At 41.9% G+C, this 22662-nt stretch overlaps 1 protein-coding gene across 3 annotated transcripts in view; it reads left to right on the forward strand.

The window, feature by feature from the left end:
- The window catches only part of SNCAIP (synuclein alpha interacting protein), a 147776-nt gene that overhangs the window by 65816 nt on the left and 59298 nt on the right, over positions 1–22662 (forward strand). For 2 of the 3 annotated variants that reach the window (XM_060146214.1, XM_060146212.1), the window contains exons 2-3: positions 7741–7843; positions 22042–22114. In XM_060146214.1, the coding sequence (XP_060002197.1) occupies positions 7784–7843; positions 22042–22114 (133 nt within the window). In that variant the 5' untranslated portion in view covers positions 7741–7783. Of the gene's footprint in view, positions 1–7740; positions 7844–22041; positions 22115–22662 lie in introns of those variants that run through there. The other variant, XM_060146213.1, reaches the window with a different exon arrangement.

The raw sequence follows: 22662 nt of genomic DNA on the forward strand, positions 1-22662 counted from the left end.
CCTTGTATTTACATGTGTTTATATTTTTCTTCCATTCTACATTCTTTTATCTTCTTTTGTTCAGGTACTGTGAGCATGGATTCTTCGCTTCCTCTTCCAAAAGAATTTTAAATATTAAACTCAGTTTAAATCACTCACACACACACATACAAATTTAAAAGTACCTTTGCCTCAGAGCTTAAAACTAAGGTCCTTTCAGTCTCTAAAGTTCTGGTATAAGTTAGTTCATTCTCAGTGACAGATTCTGGAAATAATGAAATAACCCCAAATCATTTACAAGAATTTTAAACTACAAGCTAGGGCTCACAATGAAAAAGACCATATTTTAAACCAAATATACTTCAATTTTTGAAAAACTACAAAAAGACCAACCTTTATAGGGTTTTGTCAGAACAATCCTCTAGAATGAGGCTCCCTAGTGCAGTGGTATTTTACTTGCCTTTTCAATAAGACATAAGGAAAGATGGTCATTATCAAATTTTTTTTGAAGATGAAGTTGAGGTATTAAATCAATTGACTGTGGAATACAATCTTTACTGGCCAGTTCAGGGACACCTGTGGATAAGGTATGTTAGGTTCACAAAGGTCTATACACTTTCTTTAATGGTCCTCATGCCTACACCATTCTCTTTAGACTCTGCCGGAGAGAGGAAAAAGCAATTTGGAGTTATGGTCTGTGAACACCCAAAACAGTACAGTTCAGGACTGAGGATGCCTATGGAATTCTGGCCTAGATGGTTCGGAGCCACGGCCATGTTTCAGAACAGTCTAGGGGGTAAATCAGAAGAGCTCTGGACTTGCTGTCGGAAGTGGTCTGTCTGAGCTGGCTTTGCCCCTATTTAGGAGTACATAACCTTGGCCGACACATTCCTGAGTTTTGATGTCTTCAGAATAGGAAAGATATGATTGCAAACTGTGATAGACACCCTCTGCCTCCCTCTCACAGAGTTGTACTCAAGAAAGGTAAAAAATATATATAAGGTGATTTGAAACAATAAAATGTTTGATACGGGCGAAGTGTTACCTTACCCCTGCAGTTTTGGCAAGCTGAAATAAGGGAGCAAGATAGACGTATCACCAGAAGCCCCGTGTGTGAGGCGATCACAGGACCTCACTGAGCCTTGGTGTCCTTACCTCCACAAAGGAGATTGTAAAGATATTTGTCTCCCAGTCTTCGTGAGACGCACAGGAGAGAGTATACGTAAAGGCGCCCAGACCTAGCCCCTGCTAAGAAGTTTTGCTTCACAAATGTTTGTGAGCATTCAAACAGGAAATGCAGCTCCCCTTGCCCCCAAGCTGGAGCAAGCTCAATATATTACTGTACATTGAAGTCTCCGGTCTGATAGCAAATACTCGCTTGTACTTTCTCCAAACATGCCAGAAAAGTTGGTATTCCAACACGTGCTCTGTTTACACTCTGGCTTTGGAAATACCTTCCTGACTGCTGTGCTTACCCATCCACCCTGGCCATCACCCTTTAAAACCCCTTTTTTGAAGCAAAACCAGCAACAGGTGTTAAATCAATGTTACCCATTCTTCTGGAAATCCTGCTTCAGAATTCTCCCCTCCAGGCCTTTGCCCGTGCTGTAACTCTACCTAGAACACTTCGTCCTGCCACTTTGACTCCCTCACCATTTGTATCCTCACCCTTCAGCTTTCAGCTTAGACCTCACCTGTACCAGTCACACTTCCCTCCTCTCCAAGGTCTAGGTTAAGTGACTCAGGTTCCTGTGTATTTATTTGTCTCAGCAGGGACCACAGTATACATTTTTTTTTGAATTCCTAGAAAACATTCATCGTATCTTTTATTATTTAAATATTGATTTCATTTTTCTCTTCACAGAGGCATTTTTTTTAACATCCTTATTGGTGTATAATTGCTTTACACTGTTGTGTTACTTGCTGCTGTATAGCAAAGTGAGTCAGCTGTCCGTATACATATATCCCCATATCCCCTCCCTCTTGCATCTCCCTCCCACCCTGCCTATCTCACCCCTCTAGGTAGGACCACAGTATATTGTAATGGCTTGTTTTCTTGTCTATTTCCCCCTTGCACTGAATGCCGCATACTGGCGTGGAGAGTAGTGTTGTTCTTACCCAGCATGTACATGCGGGAATATCCCATAAATGAAGAAGGGGATGAAATCTACACAGCTTGTGCTTTTCCCTTTTCTCCTCGTATGTACTTCTTGGCGCTCCTTCAGTTACCTCTTTCCAGTAGAAATTTCTTGCCTCTATCATTTTTCTGCTTCAAGACTAGGCATTTAGTGACTGCCATGCTTCTGGCCACTGTTGAATCAAAGAGTGAAAGAAACTGAGTCCAACATTTGGAATGAGTTGCTTTCTTGCCAGCCAAGCTACCGAGCCAACTGGGGACAACATTTCATATATTCCACTTTTTTCCACCCAAGCCTTCCAGTACGTAGTTTGTGATTTTTTTTTTTTTTGAACTCTTGTTATATGAAAGGAAGTTCAGTATCTATGTGTAGGCTTCCAAACTGAAAATGTATCCCAGTACAAATCTGGCCAAGTGTGTGTGTGTGTGAGGGTGTAGGCAGCTGCTGTGTTTTCCCAAGTATTGGTGAATTAAAGAGTAAAGAAAGAAGTTGTAATGCAAATCAACCGAGGTTACCTCATCACCGAATGTACCCTGCTCATTTATTTTGACAAGCCCAACTTACTTTTAATTACCAGGCCTCCTAGTACACTGGTAAATGTAGCAATAGTGACTTTGGCAGAAGAGGAGAAATCTGTGTAACGTGAGCCTTCAGAATGAGTCCATGCTGACTCTTTATAAATTGGAGTGAGGCAATTCATTTTAAGAAGAATTTCAGTAGAGCAATTTATGTGATCTGTGACTGTAGTTACAAATCAGTGAGCCTTTTATGAGCCAAGCACACCAGACTGTGTACATTAAACGAGGGCAGTTTCTCAAAGAAATTCTGTCGGCCACTCCAAGCCATTACCCAACAGATTTTTGTAAGTCTTCATTTGGAATTATTTTCAGAGTCAGTTTTCAAGTCACTATAAAAAAAAATTTTAAATGTCGCCTGAAAATCCTAACACTAGAGGGGGGAGGCTATTTTTTTAAATCGATGCCTACTTTTTTATTATTCAGTTGGACTCCTAGTTACTTGGAGCTTTTCCCTAAATTGAATCTTCTCTTCTCAGTTGGGCCATCACTGAGGTCACCCATGAGAAGGTGACACGGTGTTGATAGACCTATTAGGGCCAGGGCCTCTACTGTACATTTTAATAGGCACTAGAGGGACTTCTGTTCTTGGCAATTTATCAAAACTCTGTGAGAGTAGGAAAAATCCTACAGGCATTACGCACAGTTGACGCTCGTTACTTCTTTGGTCTTTTCCTGCTCTAGCTGACCTCAATTTGGAGTTTGGGTAAAGTTTCTCCCAGTGCCTTGGGCACATCAAGAGAAGGGGTGTGATGTGTCACCAATAGCTTCTACATGGCATTTGGGTCCTAGCCGCCTAGGCCTGTGTCCTCACGTTCTAATTTTTGTATTCTTTCCCTCCCTATAAGTTTTCCGACCCAAAGTAGTAGAGCTAAGCCATTGGAAAATGTTTCCTTTCCCTTTCTCTGCTTTCCCACCTCCGGCCCAGTCTCTACCGTCACCTCTCCCCGCACTTAAAAACAGCTTAAACGCATGACATACCTACTCCAGTTTGTAACACATTAAAACTTGCCAATGTCAATGAAGAGAAATTAAAAGCCCAACTGAGCTTGAAATGGAATGATTTCAGCCAGTCAGCAGTACCTGAGGTGGACAGCTCTGTAAGAGGTGTGCTGAGGGGAGAGGTGTGGCAATATGGGAGAAAGACCTCGGAGAACCTGGGACCAGTGACTGCAGCTTGCAGGCACAGGGCTGGTGGGATGAGGCTGCGGTACAAATGTATAAATGACTGCGCTCTGAGGTCCCAGAGGGGTCCAGGGCAACTGTGATGTGTAGCAGTAAAAATCTCATATAAAGGCTTTTAAGCTGGACTGCCCTTTCTGGGGAGGCTGAAAACTATTTTCCACTGAGGTGTCAACCCACTCTCACCGGCCTTGAGCAGGGTTGGCCTTCTTACATCCAAGTTTTCGGGCTGGCCACATGGAGGATGGTCTCGGTCTTTTTCTGGGCTTGTCATTGGCACAGCTTTCGCCCTCCCCCCAGTCACAGTAGTGAAGTGGCACCGTGTAACTGCACAACGCCAATGACAACAAGGCAAGGACCTCTTCTTCCTCAGGCTGTAAAGTGAAGGAAATGTAATCCCCGCCTCGTAGCATTTTATTATGTTTGTGAAGGTTTTCTTTTTCTCATACTAAGAGATAAAATGGAGGTTGTAGAAAAGCACAAATTGTAACATGCTGGTGGTTTACTGGTAGGAAATTTCGTTTTACTGCTGTTGTGGTATGAGAATTTAAAACAATCGTAGAATACAAAGCCAGCGTTAGAATACAAATGAAGGAAATAACGTTTGGCAGAAGGCACCAATAAGGAAAGGGAGGAGGATGGCATTCATGTTTCATACTGGATTCCTTTGAAGGGTCAAAGACTCAAATGCCCCCAGAGCCAGGCAGGATGTGTGGATGAGGAGAGCCGATGGGGGGTGGGAGTGCGGGGGGAGCTGGGGAGCACACGCCCTGTAGACAGGGCAGCTGCAGCTCAGCTATAGCCAATTGTTATCATGGAGAATGCAGACCTGTGCCCCCAGACCTCCAGATATTTTTTAAGTGAAGCCAGAAATCGAGACTCTTATGTGAAAGCACCAAAGGGCTACAAGTTGGCAAAAGAGTCAATTTTTTGGAAATACTGCTAGGGCCAAACACATCACATCTGTGGACCAGACTTGGCCCCTGGGCCTCTGGTCTGTGCCCTCTGTAGCTGTGCATTTCATCGGTGCCTGTGTGTCAGTCAGAAACGGGGGCTCGCTGGGTCCCACTCGCTGGGTCCCACTGGGTGTGTGGGGTGAGGCAGTGCCTGACGAGCACAATGAGAAAAGCACCCACAGCCCAGCTCAGTTTCCTTATCATGTTGGATTATTTGCAACAGCTACTCTAAACCTGACCTCATCCCCTCCAGTCACATCCCAATTCCTCAGAAAGGAGTGCTCAAGGGTGCTATGTGCTCAGTGGAAGGGCAGATGGGGAAGGAAGAGGCAATATAATGATCCCTGGGACAACCATGGACTCACCCTCCAGTGAAAAGAAGCAATTGATGTTGGGAATGTGGCCAGGATTGGTGAACCACAGGGATTTCTGTACCTTATAAACGAGGATGTAATACTTTCCAAGTGGCACCTTGAAAGAAAGAAGCATTGAAACTAGACAAACGGAATTGTGTTATAGATAGAATAAGGCATGTTAAAGGAGATGGCCACATATGGGAGCCCATCGGGAAGTAAAGGAGAATCCTGTATGCCTTGGACCACTTAGTCTGAGGCAGGACCATCCAACCCACTGAGATAAATATGACCTTCCTATAATGGGCTGGCACTGCTGTAACTCTTATATGCTGTTCTGTAGAATAAACAATCTCATTACCAACCTCCAAATCCAAATATAAAGATTCTGTGCCTTGGTGTCACGATTTATATTATCCACTGGATATGTTCCATTAGAATGTCTGTGCTCCAAGGGAAATTGCTCTTCATGTTGTTAAACACACCTCAAACAGAGACTCAACAATTACTTGTTAATATGCTTAGTTAAGATGTGTCCTATTTGCATTTTGTATTTAGTTTTGTATTTCCATATATTTAGAGATCCGCTTGGTCCCCAGCTTTGACTCATGTTTTTCTGCTTCATCTCGCGTTTCCATGTTTGTGGTGATACTGCGCTTGTCTGTACCCCATCCCGACACCCAGAATCATCTTTGTGTTCACCAAAGCCTTGGGAACAGTCTGTAAATCAACAGTTCAATGTGGAGTATAGACTTAGTGCAAAGAAATTGGATTGGGAGAAAGTCTGTTAGTTGACAAGTTGGAATCCAGAGTCTGGATTGTCTCAGAATCTACCAGAATGGAAGAGAAAGTTATTCTGAGTAATTTGCAAGTATGAGTGTGCACGTTTTTCTCTGAAAAGCTTTGTGAGGCTTAGAGGAAAAGTGATATATTTTTGCACCAAGAAATTTGTCTAAGAACCAATTTTTATATTTCTATAAATAATAAAATTTAATTTAGGTATCAAAGACAAATTGGTTTTCTTTTTATTTTAAACTTTACTGTGATTTCAGAAGAACGTTTAATATTTATTCTAAATGGATAATCACATTTGTACATGGTAGTAGCATCCTAATTGGTTTTCTTTTTATTTTAAACTTTACTGTGATTTCAGAAGAACGTTTAATATTTATTCTAAATGGATAATCACATTTGTACATGGTAGTAGCATCCTAATTCTTTTTTGGATCAACTCCGTATCCACTATAATTAAAAATATGTAAAAATGGTATATGCCTGTGGGAAGGGAAGGAAGGGGGAAGCACTGAAAATTGAGTCAAGTCATGGGTTTGAGGTATGGAACGGAGAGTGGTTTCCCCCCTTTGCCGCAATTATGCTATTTCTGTAAATTTTTTAAAAACCTCAAAATGAGAAATCAGTGCCTTCAGAGTTAGTTTCCTTTTAAAAACTAGGTATTTTTACATTCTTGATCTTATATCGATAAGCTCATTTTCATCAGCCTAGATTTATTTTCCCTTTCCAATAATGTACTCCTTACTCTTTGGCAAGGTACGCCTTCCCCTTTGGCAAGGTACCCCTTCATTAGAGATCCGAAAGCGAAAAAAATAAATTATTTCGGATACTCAAGTCTGAGTACATAAGACAGTTTTTATAATAAGAAAGACAAGTTACGGGAAATGGAATCTTTTTCGATATCTGAGAGTTTGCTCTGCGGAAGATAACCGCACCCCAAGGCACTGCCAGGAGGTCTATATTTCTGTTCCTGACATCTGTAGGTACCACTGCCACTGCCAATGGTGATGAGGATAAGTGATGGGAAAATGAACTGGGAGGTGATATATCTTCCTTGACAGATTTAAAGAACTGCCACAGGCAGCCCCAAGGCAAGTGCTGACTGAGGACATTCTGGCGCCTGTGTCGGGTCACACTGGCATCGGCAGGCAAAGCTGTTAGAAGCAGGGGGCGATGCAATAACTCTGTGGTTTAAATCTCTGCTTAGATCCTTTTTCTGAGGGAGTGAACTGGAGGTTGTACTACAAATTCTGAAATATCCATTATTGTTGGTAAGTTAGTATCTGCCTTGTCCTTGTGTTATTACCGTGCAGATCCAGTATTCATTACTTCGTGCCCAGGATCCAAAGATATGCCCACATAAACATTTGAATATGGTTGTCCTAAGATTTCAAGGTTTGCTCCCCATCCTCGAAGCCCCTGCATTCACCCGGGGTGTAGTGGTGGATGTGGGCTGGGTCAATCTTAATATTGATCACAAGGGGAGAATCTGACCTGAGTTACTGCTCTGGCAAAGACAAACCGGGCACAAATGCAATACGGCGAAGGACCATGGCTGCTCCCTAGGGAGCCTCCTGGGGAGCCTGGAGGAGCTGTGCTTACTGTTTCTGGAGAGCCAAGCTGGTGACATTCAAAGGGAGGAAGTGTGCTCAAAGGCAGCCCTTGCACCCAGTGACTTCTCTCACTTTGTCTAAATATAAATGTGCTTTTTGGTTATAAAACAGCTAACCGTTTTGCTTTTCTTTTGTGCTTCTGTCGGGTCCAGGACTTTATAAGGATTTGACCTTACTCAAAATGTGCAAAGAAGAATGATGGAAGCCCCTGAATACCTTGATTTGGATGAAATTGACTTCAGTGATGACATCTCTGTAAGTATTGCTACTTGCAAGCAATGCTTTCAGGAGATTCTGCCTTCATCTATATGGGCTCCTTTCTCTGTTGTAGTCTGTATATCCTAAACTCTTCCAACCACGTTTAGAAATTGACAGCAAAAATCCTGCCGTGGCAGACAAGGTGTGGCTTGGGGGCCTCCTGGACCAGGAGTGACTCCCACTTAATTTTGTGTGAGCTTGGGTGAGAAAGACATTTAACCTCACTGGGGCTCCCCTTCCTAATCTGTTTCATTGTTGTCAAAATTATTCATTGAGTAAATTTATAAAGTGCCTGCATATGGTAGGCACCTTCGTAAATTTACTTATGTACATAATTAACCTTATCGACGTTAATCTCTTTTATATGACTGGCGGTGCCACAGCCAGCATGCTGTAGCGTTCACAAGGACACAGACTGAAGGATGGCCAAGTTATTAATTTACGAACAATAAGAGCTTCCAGTCACTGGAGCTTTCAAAACACAGGTTGGACACCTGTGGGTGGGAATACTGAGGAAGAGTCATGTGTTGATAAAGGACAGGACGGGCCGACCACTGAGGCCCTGCTTAATACTGTAATGCTGTGGGCTGATGAGCTTCTTAGTTCCCACAACGCTCACAGACTTCCTGCTGCCTCCAGCCTAACTCCTGGCAGCTATGAGTGGATGGTCTGCCTGCCCTTTGCTCAGAGCTGCTTGTGACTTACCCTGAGCCACGTGATCTCTTCCGCCAAAGGCCAACCAGCAAACCTGCTGGCCTCTCAAACCCTAGCCCAATTGCGCTGACTCACAAGACTATGTGATGAGAAGGTTGCTGTTTCTGAACTAGCTTTGTAACTTTTCTTCCCAGGACCTCCAAGGGTACACTTTCTGACCTTAGTTTCCATTGATTTCTCAGTTTTTGGTCACCACTGGCAATTGTCTCAAAAATATAAGCTTTAAGGCGCCTCTGGCAGCAGTGCTATTCTTCTAATTTACTCCTTACCTTGAAGTAAAATATGCATACTCTATGCAAGAATTGGATTCCTGGGATGCGTTTGAAGAATCACCTATTTAATGTCTGAATCTTCCTACCTTTCCCTATTTGTGAATTCAGCCTTTCCCTCCTTCAGCTTCCAGACAAGCTTTATTAGTCCTCATTAAGGCTAATGTGAAGTGAGTGTCATTAAGACTAATGTGAAATGAGTGGTATCTCTCTCTCTCTCTCTCTCTCTCTCTCTCTCTCTCTCTCTCTCTCTCTCTCACTCCCTTTTTAAATCACTGTGCTTGACTTAAATGTGGATCAGAGCATGGTTCTTTTATAACCACTCCCCTCCAGGTATTTTGAGCTGGCTGGGGAAAAGCAAGAAAAGTGAATGATGATGTGAGAGGTGGGGGTAGGGTGGAATGTGTTTCAGAAAGGGGCATATGTTATGATTATCAATTCAGGCTAGCTCTGTGAGCCTTGATAATGAAGTTGCATTTTAAGAGCATAGGCTGTGAAGGCACCAGTCCGGGCTCCAGCCTCGTTCTGACCTTTGCTGGCTGGAACACAGTAACTTCGTCTCTCTAAGATACCCACCTCATTTTTAAGATTGTTTTGAGGATTGAGTGAAATAATAATATATGGAAAGCACTTATCTTGGCACACAGTAAGTTGCTCTTAAAAATGGTAGCTTTTGTTATTATTTCAATGAATACTACAATAATATTAATATGACCAATGGTGAAGGAAGAACTCCAGGGGAAAGACCAGGCATCACGTCAAGACTTTCAAAACACACAATAGAGCAGTTATATTTACAGAAGAGTCATCTGGCAGCAGCCCTTAATTTAGATGAATTAGGAATCTCCACTTGCAAGATAATAAAATATGTTATGCAATAACCGAAGCTGTTTAGCAAATTGGGATTCAAAATTATGCAATACTTGAGCTTCTATAACCTGACCACTCAAACATAAGTAAAGATCTCCATCTGTAATTGTGTAACTGCACTCAAACGTCCCCCCTTTAAATAGATTCCTATTGTTTGTATCTTTAACCTGCATTTAAACTGAAATCAGAAAGGAAAAAAAAATGAAATTGCATAGAATTGTTAAAATAATGATAATGGTTAACATTGAGCTCTTCCCAGGGGATAGGCGTTATCTTATTTAATCCTCACAACAGTCCTGTGAAGTAGGGAATATTATTATCTTCCTTTTACAGATGAGGAAACTGAGGTGTGGAGATGTTACATAACTTGTCCGGGCTCACCCACCTACTTAGAAGCACTGTCTTTGGAATATCAACTTTTAGCCCCAGTACCTGGGTCGGCTTTACCCATCGCCGGGGAACATTTGGCAATACCTGGAGACATTTTTGATCGTCATACCTGGGGAGGTATTCCTGGCATCTGGTGGGTAGAGAGCAGGGATGCGTCTAAACATCCTGCAATGCCCAAGAAAATGCCCTACAGCGAAGAATTATCAGGCCTAAAATGTGGGCAGTACTGAGGATGAGCAATCCTGGTCTATTTTAATCCACTTAAAACTAAAGAAACTCTACTTTACCTGGCAACCTCTGTAACATGGTAGATTATTTTATAATAGTTCCACTTCATCCAGATCCAGCACCTTAAATGTACCAGAATCGTATTGCTCTATATGATGTCTTCATGGGAAAAGCAGTAGGGACAACCTCTGAAATATTGAAATGATTGGTCTCAGCCTGTTTCGGTAACCTAGGAACAATAAATTTACAACTGCTTTCGGGGCTAAAGGGAGACAATTCAGATGCTAACACGGGGGAAAAAAAGAAACCCACGCCATCATGTGTTCAGTTTTGCTAATTCACTGGCATAACAAGAAATGTAGTCTCCCATAAACATGCCTGTATTGTTAGGATTCTGTAAACCTCCTTTTCTGACTGCCCTTAAGCTTCTTTCCTGGTTTAGTGGCAGGAAGGGGGAAGGAAAATGCACAATACATTTGAACAAGATGTTTACAAAAAAGATGCCCGAGTTTAAAACTCCTCTTCTTACTCTCCAGCGATAGCCTTTTTACATATTACAGGGTTTCCGTTTCATGATTTTCCCCTCTGGTCGTGAGCCTGGCTCTTGTTTTAATTTAAACACAAGCTGTATATTGGTACAGAAAACAGCTAGAACTGTTTTTTTTGCCTTTACCTAATGAAACAAAACACAGAAGGCAATCAAATTATTTTGAAGTTTCCCAGACTCAAAAATAATGCTCATCTTTTGCAAAATGCAGAGTTTAAACTATACATTCTTGTAACCCTGCCATCTAAAAGGGCAGAACATTGTGCAATAACTGAGGATCAGTGAAGGAGAGATGACAACACACATAAACATACGAGTTCAAAGTTGGGCTTTTCTGTCACTGCAAATGTGTTTACAGATTTCCTTCTTTATTCCTATGGAAGCCATCTCTTTCTGTCTTAAAAAAGAGAAATGCTCTGGAATATTATTTTAACATAGGGTTCTTAGTAGACATGATGTATTTTTTTCTAATTTATTTACTTATTTATATTTATTTTTGGCTGCGTTGGGTCTTCATTGCTGCACTAACTAGAGAAAGCCTGCAAGCTTTCTCGCAGCAAGCAGGGGCTACTCTTCGTTGTGGAGCGTGGGCTCTAGGCACGCGGGCTTCAGTAGTTGTGGCTCGCGGGGTCTAGAGCACAGGCTCAGTAGTAGTGGCGCATGGGCTTAATTGCTCTGCGGCATGTGGTATCTTCCCGGACCAAGGCTCGAACCCGTGTCCCCTGCATTGGCAGGCAGATTCTTAACCACTGTGCCACCAGGGAAGTGTCCCCCGTGATGTATTTATTTTATGAAGAGAGGCCAATTTGCTGTCCTCAAAAATAGGATTATACGCAGGACTGCATAAAGCAGAGGCCAAACCACAGATCCACTGCAGAGCTCCACTCGTGAGCCATCAAATGTTGGCCATGCCATGCACCGACTGAACTCTTTAAACACTGGTCCTGTTTAAGCCTCACATCAAGTCTGCGAGGCAAGCCCTATTTTTATCCCCTGTTTGGCCGATGAAAAAATGAGGCTTAGAGAGAGAGTCTGACTTTCACAAGGTTACAGGTAGGTAAGTGGCCGGGCCAGGATTTTGATACAGAACTGTTTGACTGTGTTACTCTTTCTCTTCTGAGCAACTTGGTTGAGTAGAATCATCTCTGGACCAGTCATCTCACCCATCACTATCCCCAACTGTCATTGAAGCAATTGCAAAGTGCTTTTTGGAAGTAAGGGAGTTGGTATATAGTGTAAATAAATAAAATGAAAACAAACTAGGAGAACTTAAGCAAGTCTCTTAATTTTATTGTTCCTCAACTTTTCCATCTGTAAAATGATAATACTCCATCTCTACCTAGCATCCTGGATTTTATGGAGAAGGTATGAAAATTTGTATATATGTACATATGTGAACACACACACCCATAGTTATATACAGACACAAATACATGTATATGCGCATGTGTATACAAATACCTACATGTACATATAAACATGTACAGGTAAATAGACACACACACATATGTGCACACACACACAAATAGAATTAAGTGCAATGCTGTATTCCTCAGCACAGGAAATTTTGTTGCCTTTCTGTGTCACCATGACTGCGGCTTTGGTGAAAGTTGACATTTTTGGAAATTGCATAGCTGATGTTTTGTGCAAATCAAATGAGATCAAGATAAATAAGTGTCCTTCCACTTTATTATCCCCTTTGACCCAAGCCCTTGCAACCCAGAGTAATAGCACAGACTTATGTGGATTCATTTTCCTAAGGTGCTTAAATCACTGGTAGAAAAATAACTTCTTACAGCAAATAAATCTCACTCTCAGTGAGTTACATATTCCCATCCCACAGACTGGGCATCTCTTGCACTAAAATACCTGACCCCCTCTGTTTTGTGTGCACTACCTTTTGCTCAAGTCATTCCACTAACACTTCCCAGATTTCATTACATTCTGTCCGAGAGCTGCTTCACAGCAGTGGGAGACCTTGAGAAAGGGTGTGTAGGGCTTATCACAGTGGACTTAGATGCTGAGTTAGGGAGGGTAAAGAATACAGCTTTTGTTCCAGTCTTAGGTGTGAAAAAGACTAGAAGGATATTCAAGGTGCAGAGAACCTGGCTTGCCCCTCCTCTCTATCAAGGGATCGGTATAAGATCCTATTATCCTTTCCTCTTTGCTTCCTAGAATGTGACCAAGACGTTTAGGTGGCCTCTGACTGCCTCCATCCCTTCTTCGCTTCGTCCCCGTCAATCAGCCCTGCCCTTCCAAGCCATCACCGTACTTACTTTAAACTTACTTATATTTAAACTCTTCTTAGTGCTTCTCAGTAGGATCTGGTTTCATCAGCTTTTCAAAATGACCCAACATTTTTCAGTATTTTTGCAATATCTTGTATTCAAGTCTCAGTTACCTCTCATTGGTCCCCTCTCCAGCCTCCCCACTATCCAAAACCTCACACTTGTTCTAATATTATATATGTGTTACCATTTTCTTAATAGCTGCCAGGAAAGGAATTAGGAATAATCTAATCCAGGCAAAATGAATTGTAAATTCATGTCCCATAACTACTCTTAGAGTCCAGGTCTAGAACCCAGGTCCTCAGACTCCGAATCTTGGACCTGACTGATATCTCTACCTGAGGTGGTAGAGAGCAACCTTATGGATAGAGTGATTTCCAAGAAGAATGAGCAGCTGCCAGATTTTTTAATTTGCTCTTCTCTCACTTTGCAGATAGCCCTGAACGTTCTCATCTTGCCCAATAGTCATGGCATTTATTAGATTGACTATGCAGTTTATTTATACAAACTATTTACCATTTATGAACAACTAGATTTTATGTCAGTCTACTCAACAGGCATGTATCCAACATTTACAGTGCACCAGGCATGGTTCTAGGCTTGGCGTGAATGACACAGACTTGTTCTGTGCTCTCACAGAGTTTACAATACCCTATGATAACAATTGAGCATATTATGAAATGCCAGATTAACTTAATAGTAGGTTACATTTAATCACAATATCAAACTCCATTCTTGACAGTCAGTCTTTATATTTTGGTAGTGATTAATTATTGGCTCACATTTAAAACCAGGCAGTCATTGAGGTCAAACAAGATGTAAAGCCAGCATCTATCTGCCTTACTGTGAGATAACTTTCTTTTCTAAGTCTTTTGTAATTTTTGCCTCAATAGTTACCATTATTTTGGCTTCATTTCTAAATGCTCATTTTTGATACTTTTTAATTAAATGATAATAGTAACTAACATTTATTGAACACATACTGTGCATCAGACTCTATTCCTGATGTTTTACATTATTAGCTGAAAAATCTTCACAGCCATATTCTGATGTAGATACCATGAGTACCTGTTTACAGATGAAGAAACTGATGATAGACAGAGATGGAGTAACTAAGTTTAATTAGCTAGAAAATGGTGAAGCCAGGCTATAACGTGCAGTCTAGCTCTGGAATCCATGTATGTAACCACGGTGTTGAAAATGACTTCTGCCCAGTCCCTTGGTCACCTGTGGCCACCCTCATTCACCCCCGTCTTTTCCCATCCATGACCACTTCTCACAGCAGGTGAGGATCATTCAGTACTATGCTCTCATCACCTTCACCAATGTGGATCTTAATCTTTTGGCTGACTACACATATTACAATATGTGTAGCATTACAGTAGAGTCATTCCTGGCATACTCTTAATATGGTCAGAACGAATTACTGCATTTTCCCAAATACCAACCACAAGCAATGTTTTAGCATAAAAGAATTTGATGATTATTAATTTTTTAAGTACCTCTTGGAACATAGGATAAAAACAAGGAACAAGAGCAAAAATCAAATGCATTTGAAAAGAGGATTATTCACAATACTTTTCTTTAATAGAGTCTGAATGGTGGAAAGAAATATATTTAAATCAGACTGGGATACTTATATGAACATGTAGATCACCAGTATCTGTACTAGGTAGAGGTGGCAGTTGAAACTGTGGGAGTCTGTAAGGTCACCTGTGAAACATGGAATGTGGAAAGGGAAGAATGTTCCAAGGAAGGAACTGTGCAGATGTATGTCCTATGAGATGAGAGGAAAAAGAGGCTTCTACAAGAGACTGGAAAGGAGTTTTCAAAGATACAGGAAGAAAACTAAGGGAGATTAAAAAGAGGGGGAGGGATGATTTAAAGAATTTTAAAAAGGAAGTGGTCCAGAGTGGGAGATAGGTCATTAGAAAGAGAAGGGTTTGAAAAGTGCCACTGGATTTTCCAGTTAAAACTCTTTGGTGGCCATAAGAAGAGCAGTGCCTGTGGGTGATAGCACAGATGGCGGGTCGTCGTGGCTGGAGGAGTGAATGCAGAGGTGAGGAAGTGGAGACAAGAACCAAGGCAGGGGCTTCCCTGGTGGCGCAGTGGTTGAGAGTCCACCTGCTGATGCAGGGGACGCGGGTTCATGCCCCGGTCCGGGAAGATCCCACATGCCGCTGAGCCTGCGCGTCCGGAGCCTGTGCTCCACAACGGGAGAGGCCACAGCAGTGAGAGGCCGGCGTACCGCCAAAAAAAAAAAAAAAGAACCAAGGCAGTTCTTTCAAAACAGATGGCTGTGAACCCAGGAGCAGGAAACTCCACCCACGGCCAACTGAGGAGGCAGCATGTCTTGAGGTGGCAGGGGTGCTTCTTTAATTTTATGGGATCAGAGGAGAGAGCTGAAGTTGAGAGAGTAGCTGAAGAGAAGAAAAGGGCAGAGCCTGAGTCTGAGATGGGAGAGGAGGGGATCTGAGCACAAGCTGCGAGCTAGCGTGATGAAGGCGTGCCCTGTGAGTAACCACATCCTCAGAGAAGGGAAAACAGAGCCTGATCTGTTAGGGAGGGCATGAAGTCAGGACCCCCCTTTCCTGAATTGGGAGGTCAGGCCATTGGAGAGGAGGTCACAATTTTAGGAAAGTATTGTGCTTCTGAAAAACTCACTTGAGCTGCGTGTCTTTGCTTTCACTACCAGCTTTGCGTGGACACATTTCTGTCATTTTATTGTGTGACTGTGGAGAGCCTGCTTGAATTTTGGAAAGCTACGTGAGAAACAATGAATTTTAGTATAGTTGTTCGGATGACTGGCCTAATTGTTTCTTTTGGAAACTTAATGCAACCTAAGTTGTTTAAAAGTCTCTAGCTTGAAAAGGTGTTGGGATTCTAGTTCTTTCGTTTTCTGTGGCTCATGACCATTTGAGTAATGCCTGCTTGTTCACCCGACTGGCTGCACGTCTCAGGAGCAAGGGCCAAAGCTTTTCAGTCCCGAATAGTATGTAGGGTGGTCAGAGATCCCCAAAGCCCAATGTAGAAATCACCGTCTGTTATTATGAATCCCACGCATGTTCAAACTGTTTTGCATGGCAGAGTGACAACATTGATGTAAGCTGGGACGTGTCGGACTGTCTTACGTCATAGCAGCTCTGTGTAGTTTGTGAAGCTAAGTTTCAAGGTCTGCTCTTGGCCGTGGGTTCTCTTGGATGAGGAAAGACCAAAGAAGCCAAATAAGGTGCTGAGACAGGCTGGCTGTCCTTCCTTTCTTCCTTTCCAGTCCGAACCTGGCTCACCTCTTCCTGCCTCATCAGTTCTCACATCTTGATATACTGAGCTGCAAATCATGAGAGGCACGAAGATGAGGAACACACATGAAAAATGAGTTGAGAGAAGAGACCAGAACATTTAACATCGTTTTACAGCTTGCAAATTGACTTCACTTACATTATCTCTTATGATTATCTGTGTTTTCTAGATAAAGAAACTGAGCCCCAAAGATAGGAAATGATTTATTTGTCCAGAACTACAGAGTTAATAAATGTCAGAAGTAGAACTCGAATCCAGAGCTTCTGGCTCCAAATCCATTGTCTTTATACACAAAGCTAAGGCATCAGCCAGCATTCATGCTGTTAATATATGAGAAGTGTTTATTCTTTTAAATATAGCATGATTACATTGCTAGACTGGTAGTTATGGAATTTTCTAAGATTAGTGCTTTATAAATATTAAGTACTACCATTATTAGTATTACTATTGCCACCCAAATTATGGGCTACATAGGAGAATTCATTCAGTTCAACAAGTACCTAGTTTCTTTGGTAAATAAAATATTGTCCACACCTTCAGTAAGCAGAGAAAGAAATTATGTAAACATATAGATGAAATGTCACATGATGGGTTCTTTAATGGACATATGCCCAAGATAAGGAAATAAAGAGCAGTGGTTCTTGAACTTAGCTATGCATAAGAATCACCTGAACGGTTTGTGAAAACACAGATTCCTGGGCCCTGCCCTTAAAGTTTCTGGGATGAGGCCCAAGAATGTGAATTCCTAACAAAGTTCTTAGATGGTGTTAATGCCACTGGTCTGGACACCACACTTTGGAAGCTGAGATAAGTTCCATCTGGGAGGCTCAGAGAAGATACAGTGGGGGAGCCACAAGAAATTTACTGTTACTAAAGTACCCTGAGGATGGAAAAATGTCATGGAGAAGTAGAGAAGAGGAATTGCAAGGAAGCACAAGGAAATTGTTGGAATTGATAGATAGGTTCATTATATTGATTGTGATAATTTTATAGGTGTATACATATGCTGACACATTAAACTGTACACTTTAAATATGTGAAGTTTCTTTAAAGTTTATCAATTATACTTGGATAAAGGTTTTTAAATAGATGAAGAACAGCAGATTCAAAAAAAAGAAGAAGAAAACCGTGGGGAGAGATGTCTGAGCTCGTGGAGGGCTGCACGTGCCATGCTAAGGCATATGGCCTTTCTCCTACAGGCAGTGCAGAGCCACTGAAAGATCTGAAATAGAGAAGCACCCTAGTCAAATTCGCATTTTAGAAAGCTAATTAAATTTAGAGCAAGTATGGAAGCGTGGAAGAAATTGCCACTTACGACCTAAATATGAAAGAACTCCTTTGACCGTCTATAATATTATGCCCAGGGATTAATCAAATGTGTGTACAGCTTAGTATTTCAGGCAAATAGTTAATAAGTCATTGTGTGCCATGCATATGTACAAGTCAAGGATATCATCCTTCCCGTTAGGCACTTGTGGGAGCCAGCACAGCCCAAGGGAACAACAGCCCAGCCCAAGGGAACAATACCTTGCCTTGTCTTTCACAAGGCAAGGTGCTTTTTTATCAAGGGCAGAAAAGAGTCTTTCTCTTTCTGACTTACTTCACTTAGCATGATAATCTCTAGTTGCATCCACCTAAAATGTGACACAAATGAACCTATCTATGAAACAGAAACAGAATCATGGACCTGGGGAACAGACTGGTGGTTGCCAAGGGTATAGGGGGTGGGAGAGGGAGGAGTGGGAGTTTGGGGTTAGCAGATGCAAACTGGTATATAGAGAATGGATAAACAACAAGGTCCTACTGTACCGCACAGGGAACTGTATTTAATATCCTGTGATAAACCATCATGGAAAAGAATATGATAGCACAGGGAACTCTTCTCAATGCTCTGTGGTGACCTAAATGGGAAGGAAATCCGAGGAAGAGGGGATATATGTATGTGTATGGCGATTCACTTTGCTGCACAGCAAAAACTAACACAACATTGTAAGCAACTATACTCCAATTAAAAAAAAAAAGAGGAAAATTTAGACACAGATACCCAGGGAGAATGCCGTGTGATGATAGAGGCAGAGATTGGACTGGTGTGTCTACAAGTCAAGGAAAACCAAGGATTGCTGACAACCACCCAAAGCTAGAAGAGGCAAGGAAACCTTCTTCCCTAGTGCCCTCAGAGGGAGAATGGCCCTATAGACACTTTGACTTTGGCGTTCTAGCCTCCAGAATTGTGAGGGAATAAATTTCTTTTCTCTTAAAAAAAAAAAAAGGAATATGAAAAAGAATATGTGTGTGTGTGTGTGTGTGTGTGTGTGTGTAACTGAGTCACTTTGCTGTAAGCAGTAATTAACACAACATTGTAAATCAACTGTACTTCAATTAAAAATTTAATTAATTAATTAAAGAAAAAGGTCCGTAAGGGCTGAAGCAATCAGCCAGGGTTTCACAGAAAATGCAGAACTCAAGCTGGCCTTGCAGAGCAGTGGCATTTGCCTGGCCGGAGGAAGGCATTGCAGGCAAGGAGGCCCCGGGAGTAAAGGAACTGAAGGGGAACTGAACTTTGAATGCACAGGGACATTGAAGAAGCAGAGGCAACTGTTCAACCTTTGGCAGGGGCTTTTCTTGAGGCATGATGGAGGAGTGGAAAAGAAGTTTGGATCAAAAAGGGTGTTTCCACTGAAAGATGTTTAGAAAAAGAATAAATTAGAGAGCAACAGAGGTAGGAAGTATAATACTTCTCAGCCATCTGCAAGCCCCTCTCCTCTCTTTTCACCCAAGGATAACAGGAATCAAGGGAACAGAATATAAAGGCTTGGGTTGGGATCAAGAGACAGGGAAGGTACATGGGTCTTTGGTTCTGTTAAGGGTAAAATAACAGTAGTTGCTACCCTGGGAGCTGGCCATTGTCCTGAGAATGCAGTGGGCTGGCGACCTAACAGCTCCTTATAAAAGGCCATCTGTCCTGTGAACTGGAATGAAGGCCTGGGAAGTCTTCCCTTTCAGCTCCCAGATGGTATCACAATGCGCTTGTGAAAGAGACTTCCTGGGTCATTTGCTTAATATGAAAACTTGTTGCGTGTTTGTTTTGTGAATTGTATGTTTCCACTGTATCGCTTCATATCACAACTTAACCATCTATACAGCACTCTCTTAAGCTTTATCTTCTATGCAAAGAGCAGTGTACTTGCTGAAAGAAATCTACAAATTGATTTTTTTTCTTGTGTGTCCTTGTAAAGAATGGTAGATTTGTTCACAGTGTAGACTGGAGTCATTGTGGAATTTGACATTCCATATACCCTTACAGTTATCCAAAACTGATTTTCTGGCCTACACATCATCTTTTTCTTAGATTATTATACTTTTTATTTCCCTGACCAGGAGCAGCACCTGACTTTTTCTTCAATGGCATTATTCCCAAATTACTAACATGAATGCCTGCACAAAAGTGGCTTCCTGTGTGACCATGGATCAAGAGGCAGGGCTGCCAGGTGTGATGCAGGTTGAGGCAGCGGATGGGGCTCAGCCAGGCTAGTCTCTGCCTGGAGCTCAGTCCCTACAACAACCAGGCAGCCTGGGTTGTTCAAATTTAAACCTCATCAAATTAAAAGTGATTGCATACTGTGGACCTTTGAGGTCACATTGGAGGAGCTGAAGGTGAAGCTAATAAATTGTAGATTGTGACATGTCTGACTTTGGGGTGGGAGGTGACAGGATGCATGTGGCTGGAAATGCAGATAGCAGCATACCCGGTTTAGTCAAATACATATCATTAAGCCCACTGAGCAACTTATTGAACTTATCATTAACTAAATTTAAGCACAATCAATCTGAAATTTCCTCTTTCTAAAATTTTGCCTTGGAAGAAAAGGAAAAAAAAAAAAAAGGAACGAGGGTAAGACTTTGCCAAAGGGTGCTTTCATGGGGCACATGGCAACCAAAACAAAAGGCCCAATTTTAATTGAATTACAAACTGTGTAATTATTTAACCTGTACCAGCTGGTCTCAAGAAGCTACCAGATTTCCTTAGAGAGTTTGTACTTGGCCAGAAACATAAGGTAACTTATTAGGAACAAGAAAAATGCCTTCTATACCTATGTTACCTGCCCCCCACTCCCAAAGAGCATAATATAAAAGGGGAATAAAATCCTTGGAGTTCATTTTTGGCTTAAGAGGCAGTTCTCCCGCCCTCGAGTATGTGAATGCATTTTGCTAAAGCACCTGTAGTGTCAGAAGAATGGCTGACATAAACAGGATGTTATTGCATCAGACAGGTAAGAGTAATTTCTCTAATTAGTCATCTGAGATTTCATTTTTCGCTTGGAAGTACTGGAAATTTAATTTGTTTGTGATGTGCAATTGGTGAACTGACAGTAGGTCCAACTGCGCCTCTCTCTGTCTTGCTGTCCTGATGCTGGGTGGAAAGCACGGGGGTGGGGCATGGGGATGGTCTCAATGTAGACACTTCGCTTCATCTGTCAACATCAAGCTAACTAAAGCACCTTCGTATTGACAAATGTGTCCTAATTACACATTCCTCACTTGTAATGCTAGAATAATCCTAATGAGTTTCCCATGATCATTTTTCTTTTAGATTAAATGTTTTTTCTCAATCCCCTTTCCACTTTTGTAACAGTGAAGTCATTCGGAATCCATGGTCATTTACATAAGAGCATTGTTTCATAAAGGTACAGAGCAAACTATTTTTAGAAAGCTGTATTTTATGAATTAAAGTATGATCGAAGACAGGACCTGACTTGGCCTTTGATTAAAGACAGAGTTCATCCTATTTGTTTTGTTTTAAAACACGCTTCTCCAAAGAAAGCTTGATTGGGATCAAACTTCGTCCCCATACATCATAGTTATTGATTTTAAATTTGTTGTTGCTCTGCTGATTTTATGCCCCTTTATGTCATAATTTGTTATCCTGATAGCCGGCCCCTGAGTTGGTGCTGGGACTGAGCCTGCAAGGTGGTTTCTTTCAATTCAGACTAATCTATCCATGAAACAGATGAGCTTTCAAACACAGAACCATGCTCTTCTCACTTTTCATAGCATTATCCTGGTATTTCCCATGGAGATTACAGTAAAATTTGTGGCAAGTAGCAACATTAGGGACATTTCTGTAGTCCAGGAGATACAGCTCCTGGCTTCCCTGGATGCTGCAGGAAGCTGGGGGCTCCTCCTCTTGGCTTTTTTTTTTTTTTTTCCACACATAGATTCACTCTTAGGATTCAGAAAGCAAATATTGTGGCCATCTTCTGGAAAATGTCAAGGACAGAAAATCCTTCCATCTTGTACAAGTAGCAGAAGAGGTAGAATGTCTGCTGGATACACCCCACCTTATTTGTTAAAGGACTGTCCAGCCCTCTTTTTAATCTGCATCTCCTTACATGCTTATAGGTAGAGTCTGGGATGCTACCAGATCACCAAGCAGCCCATTTAGGGTAAAATTAGATAGACTTTCTAGAGAGATGTGTTGTACTCAAGTATCCCTTCTTGTGTTTTGATTTTCTGGCCAATTGAGTGAATGTAATGCTCTTATTTTGAATTGCTACTTTACACTTTTTCCTCCTCTGGCTTCCCATTCAGTATTCAGTCACGTCACTCAAGACCATCCCGGAACTGTGCCGAAGATGTGATTCGCAAAACGAAGACAGATCAGGTAAGTTTTGCTCCCCGCCTCTTCTCCTTATTCTGCCTTTTAGAGTGTGGGGGGGACTCCTCCTGGCATCCCTTCCCCCTCACATTGGTTGCTCCTGCTTTCTGTTTTCTTTTTCTTTTATGGCTTCTCCACTTACCCCCGACCCTCAACAAACAGATGTTAGGTCATCCTCCAAGGACTAACCGGACAGGGAGGCCCTAATGAGGACTCAGCTGTTTACAAATAAATGTAGGCGATCATCGCGGCAGCTCCAAACCACAGTATACGCAGCAATTTACTGCAAACCCGAGAAACCATTGGTGACAAAACATAATGATGCAGGCGCCAATGAAAAAATGTTGGATGCATTTACTACCCATATGGCAAGGACCAGCTTGGGGGATGGTGCTTTGCCAAAGTCTGAAACCCTATCAGGGATGCGACATGATAGAATCTGCAGTAAGGCATACTGTAACAGTTAAGATTAAAGCAAAGCTTTGGAGTTTAATAGTGTAAACTAAACAGAGAATTATGGCGTATAGATGAAAACCAGCTGGCTGACCTTTTCT

This window comes from Lagenorhynchus albirostris, chromosome 3 (assembly GCF_949774975.1).
Source record: "Lagenorhynchus albirostris chromosome 3, mLagAlb1.1, whole genome shotgun sequence".
NCBI lineage: Eukaryota > Metazoa > Chordata > Mammalia > Artiodactyla > Delphinidae > Lagenorhynchus > Lagenorhynchus albirostris.